Consider the following 20,892-nt stretch of genomic DNA (forward strand, 5'->3'; position numbering starts at 1 on the left):
CCTCCAGCCTCCTCCTGTCCTCCTCCTGTAGTCTCCTGTCCTCCAGCCTCCTCCTGTCCTCCAGCCTCCTCCTGTCCTCCATCTTCCTGTAGCCTCCTGTCCTCCATCCTCCTCCTGTAGCCTCCTGTCCTCCAGCCTCCTCCTGTCCTCCAGCCTCCTCCACTAGCCTCCTGTTCTCTATCCTCCTCCTGTCCTCCATCCTCCTCCTGTAGTCTCCTGTCCTCCATCCTCCTCCTGTAGCCCCCTGTCCTCCATCCTCCTCCTGTCGCTCCTGTCCTCCAGCCTCCTCCTATCCTCCAGCCTCCTCCTGTCCTCCAGCCTCCTCCTGTAGCCTCCTGTCCTCAATCCTCCTCCTGTCCTCCAGCCTCCTCCTGTAGCCTCCTGTCCTCCAGCCTCCTCCTGTAGCCTCCTGTGCTCTATCCTCCTCCTGTAGCCTCCTGTCCTCTATCCTCCTCCTGTAGCCTCCTGTCCTCTATCCTCCTCCTGTAGCCTCCAGCCTCCTCCTGTCCTCCAGCCTCCTCCTGTAGCCTCCTGTCCTCTATCCTCCTCCTGTAGCCTCCTGTCCTCCAGCCTCCTCCTGTAGCCTCCTGTCCTCCTCCTGTAGTCTCCTGTCCTCCTCCTGTAGCCCCCTGTCCTCCAGCCTCCTCTTGTCCTCCATCCTCCTCCTGTAGCCTCCTGTCCTCAATCCTCCTCCTGTCCTCCAGCCTCCTCCTGTAGCCTCCTGTCCTCCAGCCTCCTCCTGTAGCCTCCTGTCCTCCAGCCTCCTCCAGTATCATTCTGTCCTCCAGCCTCCTCCAGTATCATCCTGTCCTCCAGTCTCCTCCTCCTGTCCCCAAGGATACCAAAATTATAGGTTTTATAATGATTTGATACTTTTACAAAAATTAAAACCTCCCCTTCATTTTGCCATCTTCTGATGCTAATAATTTTTTCATACTTCAGTGTAGGGAGCTGTGTTTGGTGTCATTTTTTGCGAGATCAGATGACATCTTCAATGTTACCATTTTTAGGACAGTACGGCCTTTTGAACACTTTTTATTACTTTTTTATATTTTGCAAAATGGCAAAAAAAGTGTCATTTTTCACTTTTGAGTTTTTATTATTTTATTTTTTTAACTACAGGCACGCGGCCATTTTTTCAGATCTTCCCCGTGTCACTATAAGTGGTATAACTTCGGAGCTTCAACGTATCAAAGTGATTTTGAAATAGTTTTCTCTAGAAACTTTGTACTTCATGTTGATTGAAAAATTTTGCTGCTAGGTTTTGTGGATATTTAGTGTATTGATGCGGCAATATCAAATATGTGGGTTTTTTCATGATTTATCATGATGCGTTTTTGTACTTTATTTGGTATAGGGAATGTTTGTGTTTAGGGGACTTTCACTTAATAAAAACAGTTTTTAATAAAAAGTTAATTATAAGTTGGCTTTAACATGTGATGCTCTGATCGCTTGTTCAAGCTCTTCTTCTTATAACACAGTGTAATACAGATGTAATAATACAGATGTAATAATACAGATGTATTAGACTGTGTTAAAGCCGAGTCCTGCTAGGAGGCAGAACGCAGCTCCCGGAGAGGAGCATGCAACCATCGGACCGGCACCCCCTTCCCCCGCGGCGTGTAAGGCAGCGGTCACTGGTTCCGCTAGCGTTGTGTTATGCCTCAGCCCGATCACATATGCGTTTCCAGAGACACGCATGGGATCGGGTTATCAATTGCATCAGTTTCCCGGGAAACGCATATGTGATCGGGCGGAGGTCCCCCTGTGCACTAGCGGTGCCTTATGAATACAACACTAGCGGAACGTGTGAACGCGGCCACAGGGGTTAACACCCGCTATCGTAGGAATCTCCGATTACGGGTGTTAGTGATCTGGCACCGGCTCCGTTCAGCAGCCGCTGACAAAAGCGGGATGTAGTACTACGTCACCCTGCATCAAGTCCTTGCCGCCCGTGACGTTGTAAGTCAATGTTGGAAAGGGTTTAACCCCTTCAGGACTCAGCCTATTTTGGCCTCTAGGACGCGGCCCCACTTTTAAGAAGTTTGTTAACCCTTTAGGTGTTTTATAGGGGTTAAAACAAAATGGAGGTGCAGTCTACAAATTGTAATATTTTTTGACAATACACTCATTTTGGGTGGAAAATTAAACATTTATAATGGGTTAAATGAAAAAAAGGCTCCACAAAGTTTGATACCCAATTTCTCCCGAGTACACGGATCCCCCATATGTGGTGGTTACCTGCTGTATGGGCGCACGGCCGGGCATAGAAGGGAAGGAGGCGCCATCCAGATCAGATTTGCTATGTCACATTGTACAGGCTATAATTTTTTTTTTGTTTTTTTATTGTGGACCTATAGGGGCTTATTTCTTTTGCCACATGAGATGCACTTTTCTGGTACGTAATTTTGGGGCATCTATAGCTAATTGGTGAGATTTTATTAACTCTTTGTTGGTGGAGGAAATGAAAATCATCAATTTTTAGGAAGTTTTTTTTTGTTGTTTTTTTTTGTCCGTTAACCATACCATAAGAATAGTATATTATTTTTATTCCATGGGTCGCCACGATTACGAAAATACCTCATTTATATAGATTTATTTTTTTTCCCATTTTTACTAAACAAAAAGTAATTTGGTGAAAATGTTGTTAATTTTAGCATCACTGTCTTTCATATGAATAACTTTTTTATTTTTCGCCTCACAAATCTGGTGAAGGGCTTATTTTTTGCGAGAAGGATTGTTCTTTTTAGTGGTCTATTTTAGATTGCGTAACATTTTTTAATCACTTTTTAGAGCATTTTTATATGGTTTTAATTAAAAATTATCTTTTTATTGGAGCGTTTTGGGGTTTTTTTTTACAGGGTTTACTTAGCGGATCTAATAACGATTCTGTTTTATATTATACAGATTGTCACGGACGCAGCGTTACCAAATCTTTGGGGGTTTTGTGTATTTTATTCAATTTTACTGAATAAAAACTAATTTGGAGAAAATCTTGTTCATTTTAGCATGTTCTTTTTAGTGGTCTCATTTTCGAGTGCAGAACATTTTTTTTTATCACTTTTTAGAGCATTATTTAAAGGTATTAATTAAAAATGAAAGTTTTTTGCGTTTTTTTCTCCGTCGTTTACCGTGCAGGTTCAGTAACGATTCTTTTTTATTATACAGATTGTTACGGACGCAGCAATAGCAAATATGTGGAAGGGTTTTGTGTTTTTGTGTGTTTTATACTTTAGTGTTTTTATGGGAAAGTGACATTTTAGGGGCTTATATTTTTATGTATTTATTTTTTATTTATTCTAATGTGTAAACGTTAGTGTTTATACATGCTTTTACTTTTCCATACCTGAACCAGTGATTCTCGGATGGTTCGCTGGTTCAAGTCCAATACACTGCTCTACAATACAATACATTGTAGATCAGTGTAAACTGTCTGAGCGTGCAGACGCAGTTTACGGTCAGACCCGGAAGGGGTCTGACTGGCAGGGAGATTGTGCAGCTCCAGGGCACTTGCCAATCCTCGGGGCTGCCCAGAAGAGGAACAGCCTTACACACCGCAGTCATGCTTGACCGCGGCGTGTAAGGGGTTAACACCCGCGATTGGAGTTGGCTCCGATCGTGGGTGTTACAGCGCGGTGTCCGTTCGTGAGCCGGTGCCAGAAGCGGGACGCTATACTACGTCCCGGTGCGCTAAGTATCTAGCCGCAGGGACGTAGTATAACGTCCAGGTGCGTCTAGGGGTTAATAGCTCACTGACGGATATATCCCTCTTGGTGTGGAGAAGGGCAAAGTAATTATTTCAGGGCTTGTATGTCACAAAGCTGCCATACAAGTCCTGATAGAGGTCTTCTGTCACACACTGACCTGCAGCTGTCCATGATGTCTTTGACTGTCCTACCTCATGATGGTAGATTCTCCTAATAGACTTCTGTAGCTGCTGGAGGGGGGGCGCATCCCACAAGCTGCTGCTATCTCTCCTCTGCGATGCCCCCCTCCCCCTGCACAGCTTCAGGAGAAGGTGCAGAAGAGTCTCCAAATCCATGGCCGTGTCACACAGCAGCACCCCCCCCCCCATGATGATTCCTCCTCACACAGGGGGAGGAGAAGGGCTCTGCTGTTCTGTGCTGTGCCGTGCAGGGCTGGGAGCTCAGACAGCAGGCACTCTCCAGGTGACCCCCCCTGATGATTCCTCCTCACACATCGTGGCAGCACACACAGGGGGACCAGGAGATGGGACAAAGTCTCTTGGTCCGGGAAAAAGCGTAACAAATCGTTATAACCTCTTAACCTCCCGGGGCGGCGGGACAGGGCTAAAAAATCGTGAAAGTCCCGCCGAAACCGGGACGGTTGGGAGGTATGCCTAACCCCCCCCCCCCCCACTCAGAGGAGACAGGCACATCTCATGACACACAAGGTGCCACATCCTCACAGTTTGAACACTCTAATATACTGACAGGGCTTCCAACTCCTGAAGAGGCAGCACAGGCTCTGAAAAGTCACCCTGAACTCCAAGCATTACTAGCACTTCTACCCTCAAAAAGGGATATGGATATACTAGCTTCCGATCTAAAAGGCGCCTGGCGCCAAGACCTGCAAAAGGTCCAATCTGATGTATCATCACTACAGGAGAGGGTAGATGAACTAGAAGCATTCAAAACAGAAATCTCCTCCACAATTCTGGAGCTACAAGCAGCCACTAACTCACAAGAAACCCAACAGCGCCATCTAGCGGCACAGCTAGACGACTTAGAGAATAGAAATAGACGGAACAATATCCGTATAAGAGGGCTACCAGAAGCTACTCATGCAGTGGATTTGATACCAACCCTCACAGGTATCTTCAATATTCTTCTAGAGCGCCCCCCTACCACCGCAATAGAAATTGACTGCGCTCACAGAGCTTTAAGAGCAAAAAGTAATGACCCTACAAGACCCCGAGATGTAATTTGCAGAATACACCATTACGCTCTTAAAGAACAAATAATGCAAAAGATCGGTAACAAAGGGGAAATAGACTTTGACGGTGCTAAAATAACATTCTTCCCTGATTTATCCAGAAGAACACTCCGCCAGCGAGCCATGCTTCGCCCTTTACTCTCCTTACTACAGGACAGAAATATCAATTACAGATGGGGCTTTCCTTTTGCTCTCCATGCGGAGAATGGAAACAGGCAAGCTACACTAATCCACCCAGAAGATTTAACTTCTTTTCTAGAAGATCTAAACCTTCCATCAATAACACTTCTCGACTGGGACGAACCTTTCAAAGATCAAGGTCAACGTCAGCCTACAAGACCTCAAGCCTGGTTCCGAGATCCCAACCAGAGACCCTACACGCTGCGTCCTCAAAGACAGAGATCCTCCAGAGGCTCGCCCAGCGAAAGATTGCAAGAGGACTAATCGCTTACTAGCCGACAAGATGTAGTAAGATATGTTCAAGTCTATTTCTTCAATACCAAACCACACTGTCTTCCTCCACATTCTTTTCTTTTAATTCCAAATGCTAAAAGATAGTTTACCGCATTGTTTTCATTGTACAGACTTGTAGTTACTGTATTCACTAGATTGCATAATCTTGTTTGTTTTTTTTTTTTCTTTTTGTTTAAAATATCTCTCTTATACCGGTGTTCCCAAGGTGACCTGGCGACTCCACTCTTCACGACACAACACATAAGTCAGGATACCACGTTTCTCATACACTGATCGGAGTCAGTCAGGTCACTAGGGGACTACCGGTAATGTCTCCCTCTCTTTATCTCAATACCCTCTACCAACCGGATTATAACCATATACTCCCCAAACACACTTGTATTTTAATTCTCCCTGTCCCTGGCCCGGACACAGGAACAAACTAGTTAACACCTATATAAGACTTCCACAAATTTTTTCTTAACTCTGTAAAAATAACCTAGAAACCCCCCAATAGGTTATACTGTAATAAGACATAACAGTTGTACATTACTGCGTTACTGCACACCTTGAAAAGTTAGCCCGGCTTATTCTCTCCAAGACCGGTTCTCTAACCTAACAACCTCTCCCCATTCCACCCTTCCCCTCTCCCCGCCTATCCAGACTCACATATATTACATCAAGTAAGAAAAGACACGACAAATTGACCTATCTTTAGATAGAATGATCTCCTCACTGAAGATAGCCTCTCTCAATGTAAAGGGCCTTAATCAACCCGAGAAAAGGTCCAAAATCCTGTACACCATGCACAAACAAAAAGTGCATGTACTATGTGTGCAAGAATCGCACTTTAAAACTAATCACACACCTGAAACTAAAAATAAGTATTTCCCAACTGCAATTCACTGCACCAACCCTGAAGGGAAAACAAAGGGAGTCTCAATCCTTATTCATAAAAACCTGCAATGTCAAATACTAGAAACTAAGAAAGACAACAATGCAAGGTTTATTTTTCTAAAATGCGACATACAAGGTACAATTTTCACATTCGCCAACATCTATGCCCCAACCACAAATCAGACCACCTTCCTTACTCAAACACTAGATGACCTATGCTCCTTCTCTAGAGGTTCTCTTGTTCTCACTGGGGATCTCAACATAGCCCTTAACCCAATAATAGACACCTCATCAGGGAAATCTTCAATCTCATTCAATAAAATTAATAGAATCAGAAAATCCCTCCACAATATGCAACTATGTGACTCTTGGAGACTCCAAAATCCAGAAGACAGGGATTATACTTTTTACTCACCTGTCCACAACAATTACAGTCGAATAGACTATATATTTGTCCACCATAAACTTCTTTCCACTCTACAAAATACAAAAATAGGCCTATCATACCTGTCAGACCATGCCCCAGTCTTCTGCTCCTTAACCCTCGCACCCCCAAAACGCCCAGCCTACAACTGGAGATTAAATGAATCTCTCCTGAAAGACTCAATTTGTTTAAGCGAACTTAAACAACAAGTCACAATCTTTAACAATGACCACAGCAGGGACCCCGCAAGCCCTACTATCTTATGGGAAACACTAAAAGGCTCCCTCAGGGGAATATTAATGAAGCACGGAGCCAGATTAAAGCGTATGACAGAAAACAAAATACAAAAACTCACAGCTTCACTACATGCCCTAGAAAACAAACACAAGCAAACGCTCCAACCCTGAGAGAACTCACCCAGGTCAGACATGAACTAAACTCAATCCTAGACAATAAACAAAAAAGACTCCACCAAATCTGCTCACGACACTTTTACCAATGGAGTAACAGACCAGGTAAATGCCTGGCAAGAGCCCTGAGAGATAAAAAGGCAGCATCTTACATCCCCTCCATTAAAACAGGCTCAGGATCTCAGGTGCATAAAGCAGAGGAAATAGTGAAAGCTTTTAGAGACTTCTATGCAAACCTATATAATCTCCCCCCTCCGGCTGCAAATTTCCCCCCTCCTTCCCCTTCAAAAACGTTGACACAATACATTCAAGAGACCTCCCTGCCCATAATCCCACCAGAGAAAATAACCCAACTAGAGGCCCCCTTCACCTCAGAGGAAATTCAACAGGTAATTCAATCTCTACCAAATGGCAAAAGTCCAGGCCCTGACGGCTTTACAGCCATATTCTATAAGACCCTAATTGAAGAATTAACAGTCCCTCTCCTACACACCTTCAATGCAGTCTCCGATAAGGTACATTTCCCCTCGGCATTTCTTCATGCCTTCATCACAGTCATTCCTAAAGAAGGGAAGGATCCACAGCTCTGCCAGAGTTACAGACCCATATCGTTAATCAATTCGGACGCAAAAATTTTTGCCAAACTATTGGCCAGACGCCTCTCTCTGCTCCTGGGTTCCCTTGTCCACCCGGATCAGGTTGGCTTCATACCTACACGAGAAGCAAGGGACAATACCTTGAAGACATTCTCTCTGATCCACCACTCCAATAAAACATCCTCCTCATTCCTTGCCCTTGCCCTGGATGCAGAAAAAGCATTCGACCGGGTGGACTGGGGATTCCTGGAGCTAACCTTATCCCAAATAGGTATTGGAAACAACATGCTAACAAAAATTAAAGCCCTATACAACCATCCTAAAGCGCAGATCAGGGCCAACGGCACCTACTCTTCCCCGTTTACAATAAATAATGGCACCAGACAGGGATGTCCCCTTTCCCCTCTCCTCTATGCATTAATCATTGAACATCTTCTAAATGCCATTAGGAATCACCCTGAAATCAAAAGAATTCAAATAAACAAAAATACATACATTTGCTCAGCATTCGCGGACGATGTATTAATATATTTATCCAATCCGGACAAGTCACTCCCATATCTAATGGAAGTTTTACAAACTTTCGGTTACTTTAGTAACCATAAAATAAATTGGTCCAAATGCACGGCAATGGGAATCGGCCTATCAGACACATTAACTAAAGCTCTTAAAAAGTCCTACCCATTCACATGGAAAAACAATGCCTTCACGTACTTGGGAGAACAAATCACCCCAAACTCTGATTCTATATATACGCACAACTATAAAGACTTTCTCGCCTCGACTCAAAATGACCTCACAAAATGGGGAAACAAAAAAATTTCCTGGATAGGGAGAATTAATTGTGTTAAAATGACAATCTTACCAAAGCTTCTTTACCTCTTTCAAACAATCCCCATCTCCCTCCCAAAAATTTTCTTCAACAAAATCTCAACAATGATTAATCGCTTCATTTGGTCCTCTTCTCCACCCAGATTAGCCAGAGCCATATTGATACGCAGGAAAACACAAGGTGGTTTGGGTCTCCCACACTTCAAAGGCTACTTTTATGCATCAAACCTCTCCAGAATCCTAGACTGGTTTCATCAAGACTCTAAACTATGGGTTAAAATTGAAAACGACATCTCGCCTTTCCCATTATCAGGCTTACCTTGGTCAGCCAGCTCACTTTCACTTCCCCACCAATTAAACAATCTCCCCCTGATAGCAGCCCACACATTGAAGACAATACAAAAACCTCCAGACACAACCAAATTGACTGAACCCCACGGCCCTCTCACTCCAATCTCAGATAATCCGGATTTCCCACCGGGCCTTGCAACAGACTTTCTTCACCCATTCAGGCAACCCCAAAAGCCACTAAGGTTTATAGACGTGCTCAAGTCTGGTTCACTACCATCATTAGATCAAAACATTAATCACTCATCAAAAACCAAATGGGAACACACGCAGCTTACAAATTTCTACATAAAACACAAGAACAAACTCAACCTGCAAAGAAACCTAACTGCATTTGAAGAATTATGCATTTCTCCCTCGCCAATCACGCACACCATCTCAACAATCTATAATCTAGTACTGGACAAATGGTCAACTTCCCCTACCCACTACATCAACTCATGGGAAAAAGAGCTTAATATCTCACTAACCCAAGAGGATTGATCCAAAGCACTATCTCGCACTCACAAGTCACCCTCAGTTAAAGCTCAGGAAACCAACTTTAAAATCCTCTCTAGATGGTACTGGGTCCCGTCCAAGCTCCATAAAATCTACCCCTCCAGTCCCAACGAGTGCTGGAGATGTAAGCTCGCTGAGGGTACCATGTCCCACATTTGGTGGCAATGCAAAATTATACAGTCTTTCTGGACTCAAGTTTGCGACACAATTTCATCAATAGTGAACTATACTACTTCTCTCCATCTTTCCAGATCATCTAGACCACAAAAGACATAAATTACTCTCTTTCTTGCTAACAGCTGCACGATCGGTTATCCCAAGACTTTGGAAACTCACCAGAGCCCCGTCAATCACAGAGTGGTTCCAAGAAACAATTCATGTACAAAAAATGGAAGAGCTTTTAGCAGAAAGCAAAGCAAATCATGAAAAGTACCTAGAAACCTGGTCCCCGTGGATAGCTTTTCAAAAGACAACAACATTTCTTTCTCTCCCAGACTAATCAAAATACATCAATACAATTTACAGTGTTAGGCGATATAGATCACCTGGATAGTCTCCCCCCACCTGTACCCTTACCCTCCCCTATCCTGACTCTAGCCCCTTACCTGTTTTTGTTACCATTAAGAAGTTTGCAGACCTGTTATTACTTAAATAGTGACATGTAAAGAAGGTTAGACACATTACTCTGGAACATATTACCATCTGCGCCTCACCTGAGCATGTCACTGATTACACACTAATGTCTGACAATTGTTTCATTGTTATTATTGATACAAGTTATTCATCTAATGAGATGTAACTTTAAATGTTATAAAATGTATGTATACCACTTTTTCTGAAATCTTTTCACAATAAAGAATGATAAATAAACAAAAATTGCTGCTCTGCTGATCGCCTGATTGGATATGGCTGATCACTGGAGGTTTATATGTATGTGTATAGGAATGATGACGTCTCCTCTTCTCCCCCCTCCCTCTCATTACGGTATTATATCTATTACAGATCTGACGGATATTTTGGCCATTAGTCACAGAGATGTCAGGACGTCACAGGTGTGAGGAGGACATGACAGGTCTGTATGGGAAATCCTACAACCATAATCCAGTGACCGTCACCTGGTGATAATACGGATCTTACACATGATGTAATATAGATGGAGGTTTCACAATCTTTTGTTCAACCAAGAAAGATTCTCTATTAGTCATTTAGATGCCGACATTTAGGATCACTGTAAGGATTACATCTGAGCTTGTGACTTCTCCTATAGTGGAAAACCTAAATACTATAGGTGACCGCAGAGAAGGAACTTAAAGCTGCCAGGTCCCAGTAAGAAATCTATAATGTACAGGTCTTCATAAGGGAAAGAAACTGTATATAAACCCCCTAAGGCTCATTGGCCATGGGTGACCTTAAAGGAAATCTACTATCGCGATCAAGCATGAAACCAGGGGCTCTTATTCTTAGATCCAGGCACCGTGACTGTGGGGATCTTCTTATATTTGTTATCTATGGCCTCCTTCCTTCTAAATTCAACTTTTACAATTATGCTAATGATCCTGGTTTATCAGGATGGAATTTGATGGCAGATTTAATATTAGGATCTCACTAATTAATTCAGTTTTTCTATGAATTGAACCAAAAAGTCCTAAAATATCTTGGGGGTCATTTACTAAGGGCCCGATTCGCGTTTTCCCGACGTGTTACCCGAATATTTCCGATTTGCTGGCATGCACGCGACGGAAATCGGGGGGCGTGGCCGAACGAAAACCCAACGTATTCGGAAAAACCGCCACATTTAAAAACCGAAAATGTCGCTTGGGAAGCGCTTACCTTCACCTGGTCCGGCCCGGTGTATTCCGGCACGTTTAGATTATTTTCAGCACAGCAGCGCCACCTGGTGGACGGCGGAGGAACTACCTTCATAAATCCCGTCCGGACCCAAATCCTGTTCAGAGAACGCGCCGCTGGATCACAAATTAGCATCAAAAACTGCAACTCCTTTAATCACATGTCAAATCTGAACAGCAACTAGACAAGTGGACAGGATCTTAACCCCTTCACGCTCCGTGACGGATATCCGCTATGGAACTGTGAAGGTTGTATGAAGAAGGCTCACGGGCTGAGCCTTCTTCATACAGAGATGGGCTTTGCTGCATATCGCAGCAAAGACCCATCGCCATCACCCGCGGTCGGTTTGGCGGCGCCATCTTACCTCCGATCGCCGGTCCCCCGAACGTCATCGGGGGGAGGGGGGGAGCGGCGATCGGTTGCCATGGTAGTTTGACCCGAGGATACATGGCTTCTGCACATGCATTACAATGAGCCTGTGGCTCATTGTAATGTATAGTGAGCAGAAATGCCATATACTGCGATACAGTAGTATTGCAGTATATGGCAGGAGCGATCAGACCATCTAGGGTTAATGTACCCTAGATGGTCTAAGAAATAGTGGGAAAAAAAAGAAAAAAAAGTTTAAAAAATGTAAAAAAATAATAAAATATTAAAAGTTCAAATAACCCCCCTTTCCCTAGAACTGATATAAAATATAATAAATAGTAAAAATCACAGACACATTAGGTATCGCCGCGTCCCAAAATGCTTGATCTATCAAAATATAAAAATGGTTATTGACGGCGGTGACCTCTGGAACGGCAAATGGCGCCCAAATGTCCAAAACGCGACTTTTACACCTTTTTAGATGACATAAAAAATGTAATAAAAAATGATCAAAATGTCGCACAGTCCTCAAAACGGTAGCAATGAGAACGTCGGCTTATTTCGCAAAAAATGACACCTCACACAGCTCCGTGCGCCAAAGTATGAAAAAGTTATTCGCGTCAGAAGATGGCAAAATTTTTTTTTCTTTTTTGTACACATTCGTTTAATTTTTGAAAATGTATTAAAACGCAATAAAACCTATATAAATTTGGTATCACCGCGATCGTACCGAACCAAAGAATAAAGTAGAGGTGTTATTTGGAGCGCAGAGTGAAAGTCGTAAAAACTGAGCCCACAAGAACATGACGCACATGCAGTTTTTTTCAATTTTTCCACATTTGGAATTTTTTTCCGGCTTCCCACTACATGGCATGGAATAATAAATAACATCATGGGAAAGTAAAATTTGTTACGCAAAAAATAAGCCCTCACACAGCTCTATACACGGAAAAATGAAAAAGTTATGGATTTTTGAAGATGGAGAGCGAGAAATTAGCGAAAATACCCTGCGTCCTTAAGGGGTTAAAAAAAAAAGATCAGTAGAATTTATTTTATAGGAAAATGGCGCCAATTTTTTTGTAACAAATCAATTCAGTTATCAAAATTTAGCACATTTTATAACTGAATTTTTTCCCATGTTCGTGGCTGTCTCTCCTTGTCAGAGCTGGTGAATGTGAAGCTGAGATCTTACTATACATAGAGTCTCCCGGTGATATCTATCTATATAGCCATGTATTATAACTATAGCAGCCAACCACAGCTCAGCTTTCATTCATACAGAGCAGCTAATAAAATGAAAGCAGCGCTGTGATTGGTTAATATGGGTTACACTACTTTATTACCTCCCCATTCAACTGAGTTCTAAACATGATGTCATGACCGCTGTGATGTCATCACTGCTATATAACTCCCGCTCTGTACCTATAATTCTCTGAGGGTTGTATAGTAGAGGAGTGGAGAGTGAAGAGGAGAATTTTTGCTGTTTTACTGACGAATGATGGAAAGATTTTTTGTAAGTAGACTTTATTTATTGATGGATATCAGGATTATTGTTAGTGGTGAAATTTAGACCTCAGGAAATAGACGGTCGGATTGTAATGTAGATAAGGGGAATCCTGGGCGGTGTCGTACCGGGATACTTAGGTCCACCAGATAACATTATTCTAGAGGACCCTCTTTACATTCAACTAAAAAAAAGACCCTCCAGCTTCCAAATTTAGTTATCTTCTGCTGTATCTTTGTAATCCAGTATAAGGTTGGAGCCTGGGCCCATCAGAGGATCCTCCGATCCTCTGGTGGGACAGTCTGACACGGATCCTGGGGAATATCTGCTCTCATTTTTTGGTTTCTGTTCTACATTTGGGACATTATTGATAGCGCTGTGGGTCCAGAGGAGCAGGAAGAAGATTTACCCCCAGACCCATGTCCGTAGAGCACATATTATAAAACATGGTGACATCATATCCAGGTCCTGATGTCCCCTCCACCCATTCCTGGTTATACTGAGGTCCTAGATCTGACATTAGGGTGACATTGAGGTGTCTGGGAGGGTGAGGGGAAGATCTAAACCCTGTATTTACTGTGCACTAGTTATAATATGTCACCCCCAGACTCATTCTTACACTCCTCTTGCTAATAACAGTTTAAAATTATAAACTTAATGTGAAGAAATTGCAAAAATTGTATAATTTACTCTAAAAGAAAGATGGCGGATGTGTGTACTGGTTACCATAGCAATAGAATCTTTCTCCATTTACCCAGGTTCTAGCGTGATGTCATCACTATCACTGCTGTATACAGCCTGGTATTACCCATAATGCTCTGAGAGATAGACTATGTGATATTGAAGATGTTCTAGAGCCGTCTACTATATCTTTACTAATTTCTGGTTATATCAATGTCTCTTTCCACCAATGTCCTCCTAAACTCCACTAGTGGTCTCCACCATCTCCGCTCCTGAAGGTCTATGGTTACTTTGCATGATTCCTTCTGGAGACGTCTCCATCATGTGGAACCACAAATAATTTCACTGACCCGAAATTCTGTTCTTCTCTCTCCCCTATAGGATAAACTTACTGGGCGCACCCGTGTCCAAGTCCTGTCCTGCAGGGCACTGGAGCCGGAGGCTAAACGCACTTGGATCAAATCCTACAAGGACGGGGTAAATAATTCTAGAGACGTCATCAGCCATCACCATATTATACATAACATGTGATATTGGGGTTATCTGGGGTTCACCTCCTCCATGACATCTTATCAATAAGATGTCATTGATCTGAAAGTAATGTTTCTATTTTTATGTCCCACAGCCAGGTCGTTCTCCAGCCTTCTATGATTTGGCTGCTGCTATTCATGATGGACCAGGAGACCTGACGCCGGGGTCACCTGAGCCCTGCTGGATTAATAGATCGGTAAGGAGGCCATTACTATATAGTCATGGACTCTCCATGTCCCATAACTGCTGCTGATGCTATGATGATGATGATGATGGAGGTGATGATGATTGTGGGAAAATGATTCAAATTTGACAATTAATATGTATTGACAGGAGACTTACCTACCACTGGATCCGGCTCCTGAGTGTAGTGCAGAAACAACGCCGCTAGACCTGGACTGCATCATCACGGTAATGTCTCTTCTCCTCTATGATCCACACACGACTTATAGACAATGGGGCAGAATTACTAATATTCTCTAAAATAAAGTGCAAGATAAACTAGAGCGTGTTATCAAGTACATGATTTACAAATTTAGATGTCATAGTTACATCTGGTGTCCGCTGTACGTTTCTTAGATCCAGGCACCGTGACTGTGGTAATCTTCTTATATTTGTTATCTATGGCCTCCTTCCTTCTAAATTCAACTTTTAAAATTATGCCAATGAGCCTATAGAACTCTTGGGGTTGTTACCAGAGAATCTCTGTGCTGCAGCTTCACAGACTATTACACTGTCTTCCCCACCTCCTTCTCCCCAGCACTTCCCTCCTGGGAAGTTTTTGAAGTTACAGCACAGAGGGACACTGGTAATACCCCCCCCCAGATCGCTTCTGCCTCATCAGCAGAATTATAAAGGTTGATTTTAGAAGGAAGGAGGCCATGGATAACACATAGGTGTATGAGTAATTGATCCTGGTTTATCAGGATGGAATTTGATGGCAGATTTAATATTAGGATCTCACTAATTAATTCAGTTTTTCTATGAAATGAACCAAAAAGTCTTAAAATCTCATGTGTCACAAATTAGCATCAAAAACTGCAACTCCTCTCATCACATGTCAAATATGAACAGCAACTAGACAAGTGGACGGGTCTTAAAAAAAAAAAGAACAGTACAATTTATTGTATAGTAAAATGGCGCCAATTTTTGTAACAAATCAACAATTCAGTTATCAAAATTTAGCACATTTTTTCCCATGTTCGTGGCTGTCTCTCCTTGTCAGAGCTGGTGAATGTGAAGCTGAGATCTTACTATACATAGAGTCTCCCGGTGATATCTATCTATGTAGCCATGTAATATAACTGTAGCAGCCAATCACAGCTCAGCTTTAATTCATATCGAGCATCTAATAAAATGAAAGCAGCGCTGTGATTGGTTAATATGGGTTACACTACTTTACTACAAACCGCTCATGTATAACTCCCTTATGTATAACAATGGGACATAGTTTGGCATATGTCGGACTAACTTGGACCTATAGATGTATATGGCAGGTATAAGGTCACCACCTGGACACTATTATGCAAATGTCTTTACTATAGGCTGAAATATTTTTGGCTGTCCTATCAGAAGTTGATATAGTGATATATGAGTAACTCCCAGAATTCTGTTCTTCTCTCTCCCCTATAGGATAATCTCACTGGACGCACCTATGTCCAAGTTCTGTCCCGCAGGGCACTGGAGCCGGAGGCTAAACGCACTTGGATCAAATCCTACAAGGACGGGGTAAATAATTCTAGAGACATCATCAGCCATCACCACATTATACATAACATGTGATATTGGGGTTATCTGGGGTTCACCTCCTCCATGACATCTTATCAATAAGATGTCATTGATCTGAAAGTAATGTTTCTATTTTTATGTCCCACAGCCAGGTCGTTCCCCTGCCTCCTATAATTTGGCTGCTGCGACACATGATGGACCAGGAGACCTGATGCCGGGGCCACCTGAGCCCTGCTGGATTAATAGATCGGTAAGGAGGCCATTACTATATAGTCATGGACTCACCATGTCCCATAACTGCTGCTGATGCTATTGATGATGATGATGGAGGTGATGATGAATTGTGGGAAAATGATTCGAATTTGACAATTAATTTGTATTGACAGGAGAATTTCCTACCACTGGATCCGGCTCCTGAGTGTAGTGCAGAAACAACGTCGCTAGACTGGGACAAGATCAGCGAGCACTGCAGCATCACGGTAATGTCTCTTCTCCTCTATGATCCACACACGACTTATAGACAATGGGGCAGATTTACTAATATTCTCTAAAAGAAAGTGCAAGATAAACTAGAGCGTGTTATCAAGTACATGATTTACAAATTTAGGCTACATTCACACTACAGTATGGGGGACGTATATACGGCCGACGTATATGCGGCCGATATACGTCCCCCATACACTCCTATGCGCTCACGGCCCTGTACGGGAGCGGTACGGTGCAGCACACGTGCGGCACCGTACCGCTCCGTAGCCCGGGGAAAGATAGGACCTGTCCTATCTTTCCCCGTATTACGGCGCCGTGCGCCATTAGTTTCTATGGAGAGGGGCGGGGGTGAGCTGCGCTCGCCTCCTCCTCCTCTCCCCGCGCTGCCGTGAGCCCGCCGTACTACGGTGCGGCGGGCTCACGGCAGTGTGAATTTAGCCTTAGTGTGTGGTGTCCGCTGTGTGTACAAGTTTTGGTGCTTTTCCATAGTAAATCTGGACCCGTGTTTATAGTTGAATGGAGGATTCATTTGCTTTCTATCACTCTAAATTTCTGTGTATCCAAATTCTCAACAGGATGAACCAGAAACCCCCGTGGAGAAAAGAAGATCTACTGGATCAAGATGGAGACAAAGACTCAGGAGCATCTTCTGCATGGTGAGGAGATCTCAGTCTAGGACATGTATCTCAGCCTGGTGATACATCCCGTGTATCTCAGTATCTCATTCACAAGTGACTGGACTCGTGATACACACATCATCATCAGCTTTCTCTTATGTTTCCTCTGTAGAGCCGGGATTCAGTCAAGGTGACTCCTTTCACGCCAGCTCTCAGAAGACCAAGCACAAAGGACTTTGGGTGCCAAGTCACCGAAGAAGATCTCAGCCTTGGGCCAAAAGTCACCGTGATCCATGTGAAACCCATGAAACATTCCTATATGGTGGACGCTTCTACCCAGGTTGATAAGGATGAGATAAGTTCTTAGGTAGGTGGAACGCACATCAGTACATTGTGACAAGGACAACATCAAGGAGATCTGAGATTCTGCAGAATGTCTAGAGCTAAGTTGATGCTACTGCTGTTTTCCTCTTAGTTTGGAAAAGTGCATTATGGGAGCTCAAAAAATATACTTACAACATACACTGACTGATTTTTGGCTTTAGCGTTGGATTATATGACCTAATGTGAGACTTTACAATGAAAATAATCCAGAGATCTTTTTTTTTTGCAGCTTTCATTCACGAAGGATCTTCTTGATTTTAGACCAGGACGTCCTGTAACCTACCAAACCTGTAAGTCCTGACTATACTCTGCCACATAGATGAATCACTTCTCTACCAGTGAGCTATGTCCATAAGATATTACAATCTAGGCCGATGTCCATGGGACATCATCACTGCTACGGACATTTAGATATGGATCATTCCAGGATGAGTCCAGTCTTGTAGACATGTAGCAGCCACTTGATGAGGAATGTATGTAGTGATAGATCTTTGTTCTTTCATTAGGCCAATAGACGTGTCCTCCCGCCCCTGGTGTCAGAACTGGACGTCTATGACTATGGAGACCATGAATGATGTTCTGAAGATATGGCAGACCTGAACACCTACACAAACCTTTGTACTCTAGGGTGACACCATGATACCAGCTATGGGCATCACTTGCCATTTCCTGATATCCAGATGTTGGCACAAAGAGTCCTTAGAGTTATATTTCACTGCCAATAAATGTGCAGATTATATGAAGTGTTTCTGTGTTTTTACTTTCTAATTTGTAAAAATAGACCTGAAGAGGCTTGTTCCACCACATACCCCATCCATATTCCACCGCTTAGTGGATACATATGAGTTGGTGGGCGACCCCAGGGGTGTTATGTACTTCAATGGGGCTGCCAGGGCCACAATCTTTGGCAGCCCTACAGAAGTGATGGGACAGCAGTCATAAATACTGGCATGAAGGGGTATAGACAGGGGATTGGTATCAGTGGTGGGAGTGAAATATCCTAAACAAAGGTCACAATGTACAATATTAACCCTTAGGCCTGATGGACACAAACACACAACTGTGATTCACTCACCGCCCCGTAGCCTTCCATTCGGCACATTCACGGTGCGGTCAGTCATTTCCTATTGACCCGTCCTGTGTGAGGGTGATCATGGTCATGTGCATGAGGCCTAAATCTACAGCATCTCTTAGATTTATCTGGGACTATGAAGAAGAATTTCAGTTCTGTTATTGTGGTTTCTCTCCATCTTTATGCATAACCGTGGACCCCAATGTAAACTTTGGATCGAACCCCTCATATAGCGAAACTCGCTCTGTCACCCCCGTCTTGCACATCACACTTGATACTACACATTTTAGTTACACAGACATATGCACATAATACCATACTCACATATCATATATACTACCAGGAGTACCCTCCCCTCATGTGTTGCACAACAGTTCCCAAAAAGTAGAATAAATACCTTTAAGCTATTCCCTACACCTGCCAAGAGCAGGTATGGATTAGTGACTTTTTTGTACTTAAATAATAATTCTTTATTTATATACTGCACACAGATTACGAGGCGCTGCAGTGTGCCTGGAGTGTGGGAGGAAACCGGAGAACCTGGAGGAAACACACACAAACATGGAGAGAACATACAAACTCTTTGCAGATGTTGACCTGGGTGGGACCTGAATCAATGATCCCAGCACTGCAAGGCAGAAGTGCTTACCCCTGAGCCACTGCACTGCCCAGTCGCAAATCGGCATCTGTATTAGAGCGATAACTCAGGGAACACTACTTTCTAATAATCTACAATACTACTACCTAATAATCTAATACAAAACTACAACTCACTAGTCTACAACACTTCAGTTCACTTATCCATGACCAGATCACTACTCACTATTCACTAATCTACTACAATACTACTCACTATTCACTAATCTACTACAATACTACTCACTATTCACTAATCTACTACAATACTACTCACTATTCGCTAATCTACTACAATACTACTCACTATTCGCTAATCTACTACAATACTACTCACTATTCGCTAATCTACTACAATACTACTCACTATTCGCTAATCTACTACAATACTACTCACTATTCACTAATCTACTACAATACTACTCACTATTCACTAATCCACTACAATACTACTCACTATTCGCTAATCTACTACAATACTACTCACTATTCACTAATCTACTACAATACTACTCACTATTCACTAATCTACTTCAATACTACTCACTATTCACTAATCTACTTCAATACTACTCACTATTCACTAAACTACTACAATACTACTCACAAATAAACAGCAACATCTACTTGTCTATTACCACTTACTACACAGCTACTTTACTATACTTATACTACATACTTTATATAGGAATGGAGTGTTGCTGTACATCTGGGAGGATTAGGCGTTTATGTTACTTTTGCTGTACGGTACAGTATGGGAAATCGCTGGTGTGTATATGTTAGTAGAGGTTATGGGAGCACAGCACTGCACCCATGATCAGGGTCAGGCACCGGCTGCTTGTGATGCTAATAAGAGGTTAATATGATGCTAATGATCAACACATCTATAATGTATTTAATGGAGGAGGAAGTAGAGGAGAATAACAAATGCAAAGTGAATTAAGAAAGTCCCTTCAGTTTTCGGTGTCACCGCCCTTTACCTACAGAACACTTCTTCTAGGGGCACTTCTATACAATTGTTATGGTATTTGCAGAAATTCTGCAGGGAGATTGTTCCAAACATCTTAGAGAAGTAAGCACAGATCTTACATGGATGTAGACTGACTCCAAACTCTGGATGCCCGGCGGCCCCCTGACACTATAGGCCCCATAGCAGTTGCCATGGCTGCTACCCCATGTTTCTTCTACACCTGCCTCAATCTTTTGACCCAGACCCTGGCCCAGTAGGCACCTCATAAATAGAGATGAGCGAACACACTCGTTCGAGCTTGATGCTCGTTCGAGCATTAGCGTACTCGCAACTGCTCGAGGCTCGGACGAATATTTCGCCAGCTCGAGAAAATGGCATCTCCCGCCATTTTGATTTTTGGAGGCCAGAAACAGAGCCAATCACAAGCCAGGAGACTCTGCACTCCACCCAGCATGAAGCGGTACCCTTACACGTCGATAGCAGTGGTTGGCTGGCCTGATCAGGTGACCCTGGAATAGACTAGCCCCTGCCCGCGCTGCTCGCATCATTCTCTGTCTGGATGCCGCTAGGGAGACAGCTGCTGCTGGTCAGGGAAAGCGTTAGGGTGTTATATTACGGTTAGGCAGGAGTGAGTCTACAAGAACCCAACAGCC

General features: G+C 43.1%; 1 protein-coding gene across 3 annotated transcripts in view; it reads left to right on the forward strand.

The window, feature by feature from the left end:
- Nucleotides 1–18,304, forward strand: part of LOC140106770 (uncharacterized) — a 92,064-nt gene extending 73,760 nt beyond the window's left edge. For all 3 annotated transcript variants that reach the window (XM_072131390.1, XM_072131392.1, XM_072131391.1), the window contains 8 exons: nt 14,680–14,757; nt 15,979–16,074; nt 16,223–16,324; nt 16,461–16,553; nt 17,136–17,216; nt 17,350–17,544; nt 17,791–17,851; nt 18,068–18,304. In XM_072131390.1, the coding sequence (XP_071987491.1) occupies nt 14,680–14,757; nt 15,979–16,074; nt 16,223–16,324; nt 16,461–16,553; nt 17,136–17,216; nt 17,350–17,544 (645 nt within the window). In that variant the 3' untranslated portion in view covers nt 17,791–17,851; nt 18,068–18,304. The remainder of the gene's footprint in view (nt 1–14,679; nt 14,758–15,978; nt 16,075–16,222; nt 16,325–16,460; nt 16,554–17,135; nt 17,217–17,349; nt 17,545–17,790; nt 17,852–18,067) is intronic.
- Nucleotides 18,305–20,892: the final 2,588 nt, after the last annotated feature.

Source organism: Engystomops pustulosus, chromosome 11 (assembly GCF_040894005.1).
Source record: "Engystomops pustulosus chromosome 11, aEngPut4.maternal, whole genome shotgun sequence".
Taxonomy (NCBI): Eukaryota; Metazoa; Chordata; class Amphibia; order Anura; family Leptodactylidae; genus Engystomops; species Engystomops pustulosus.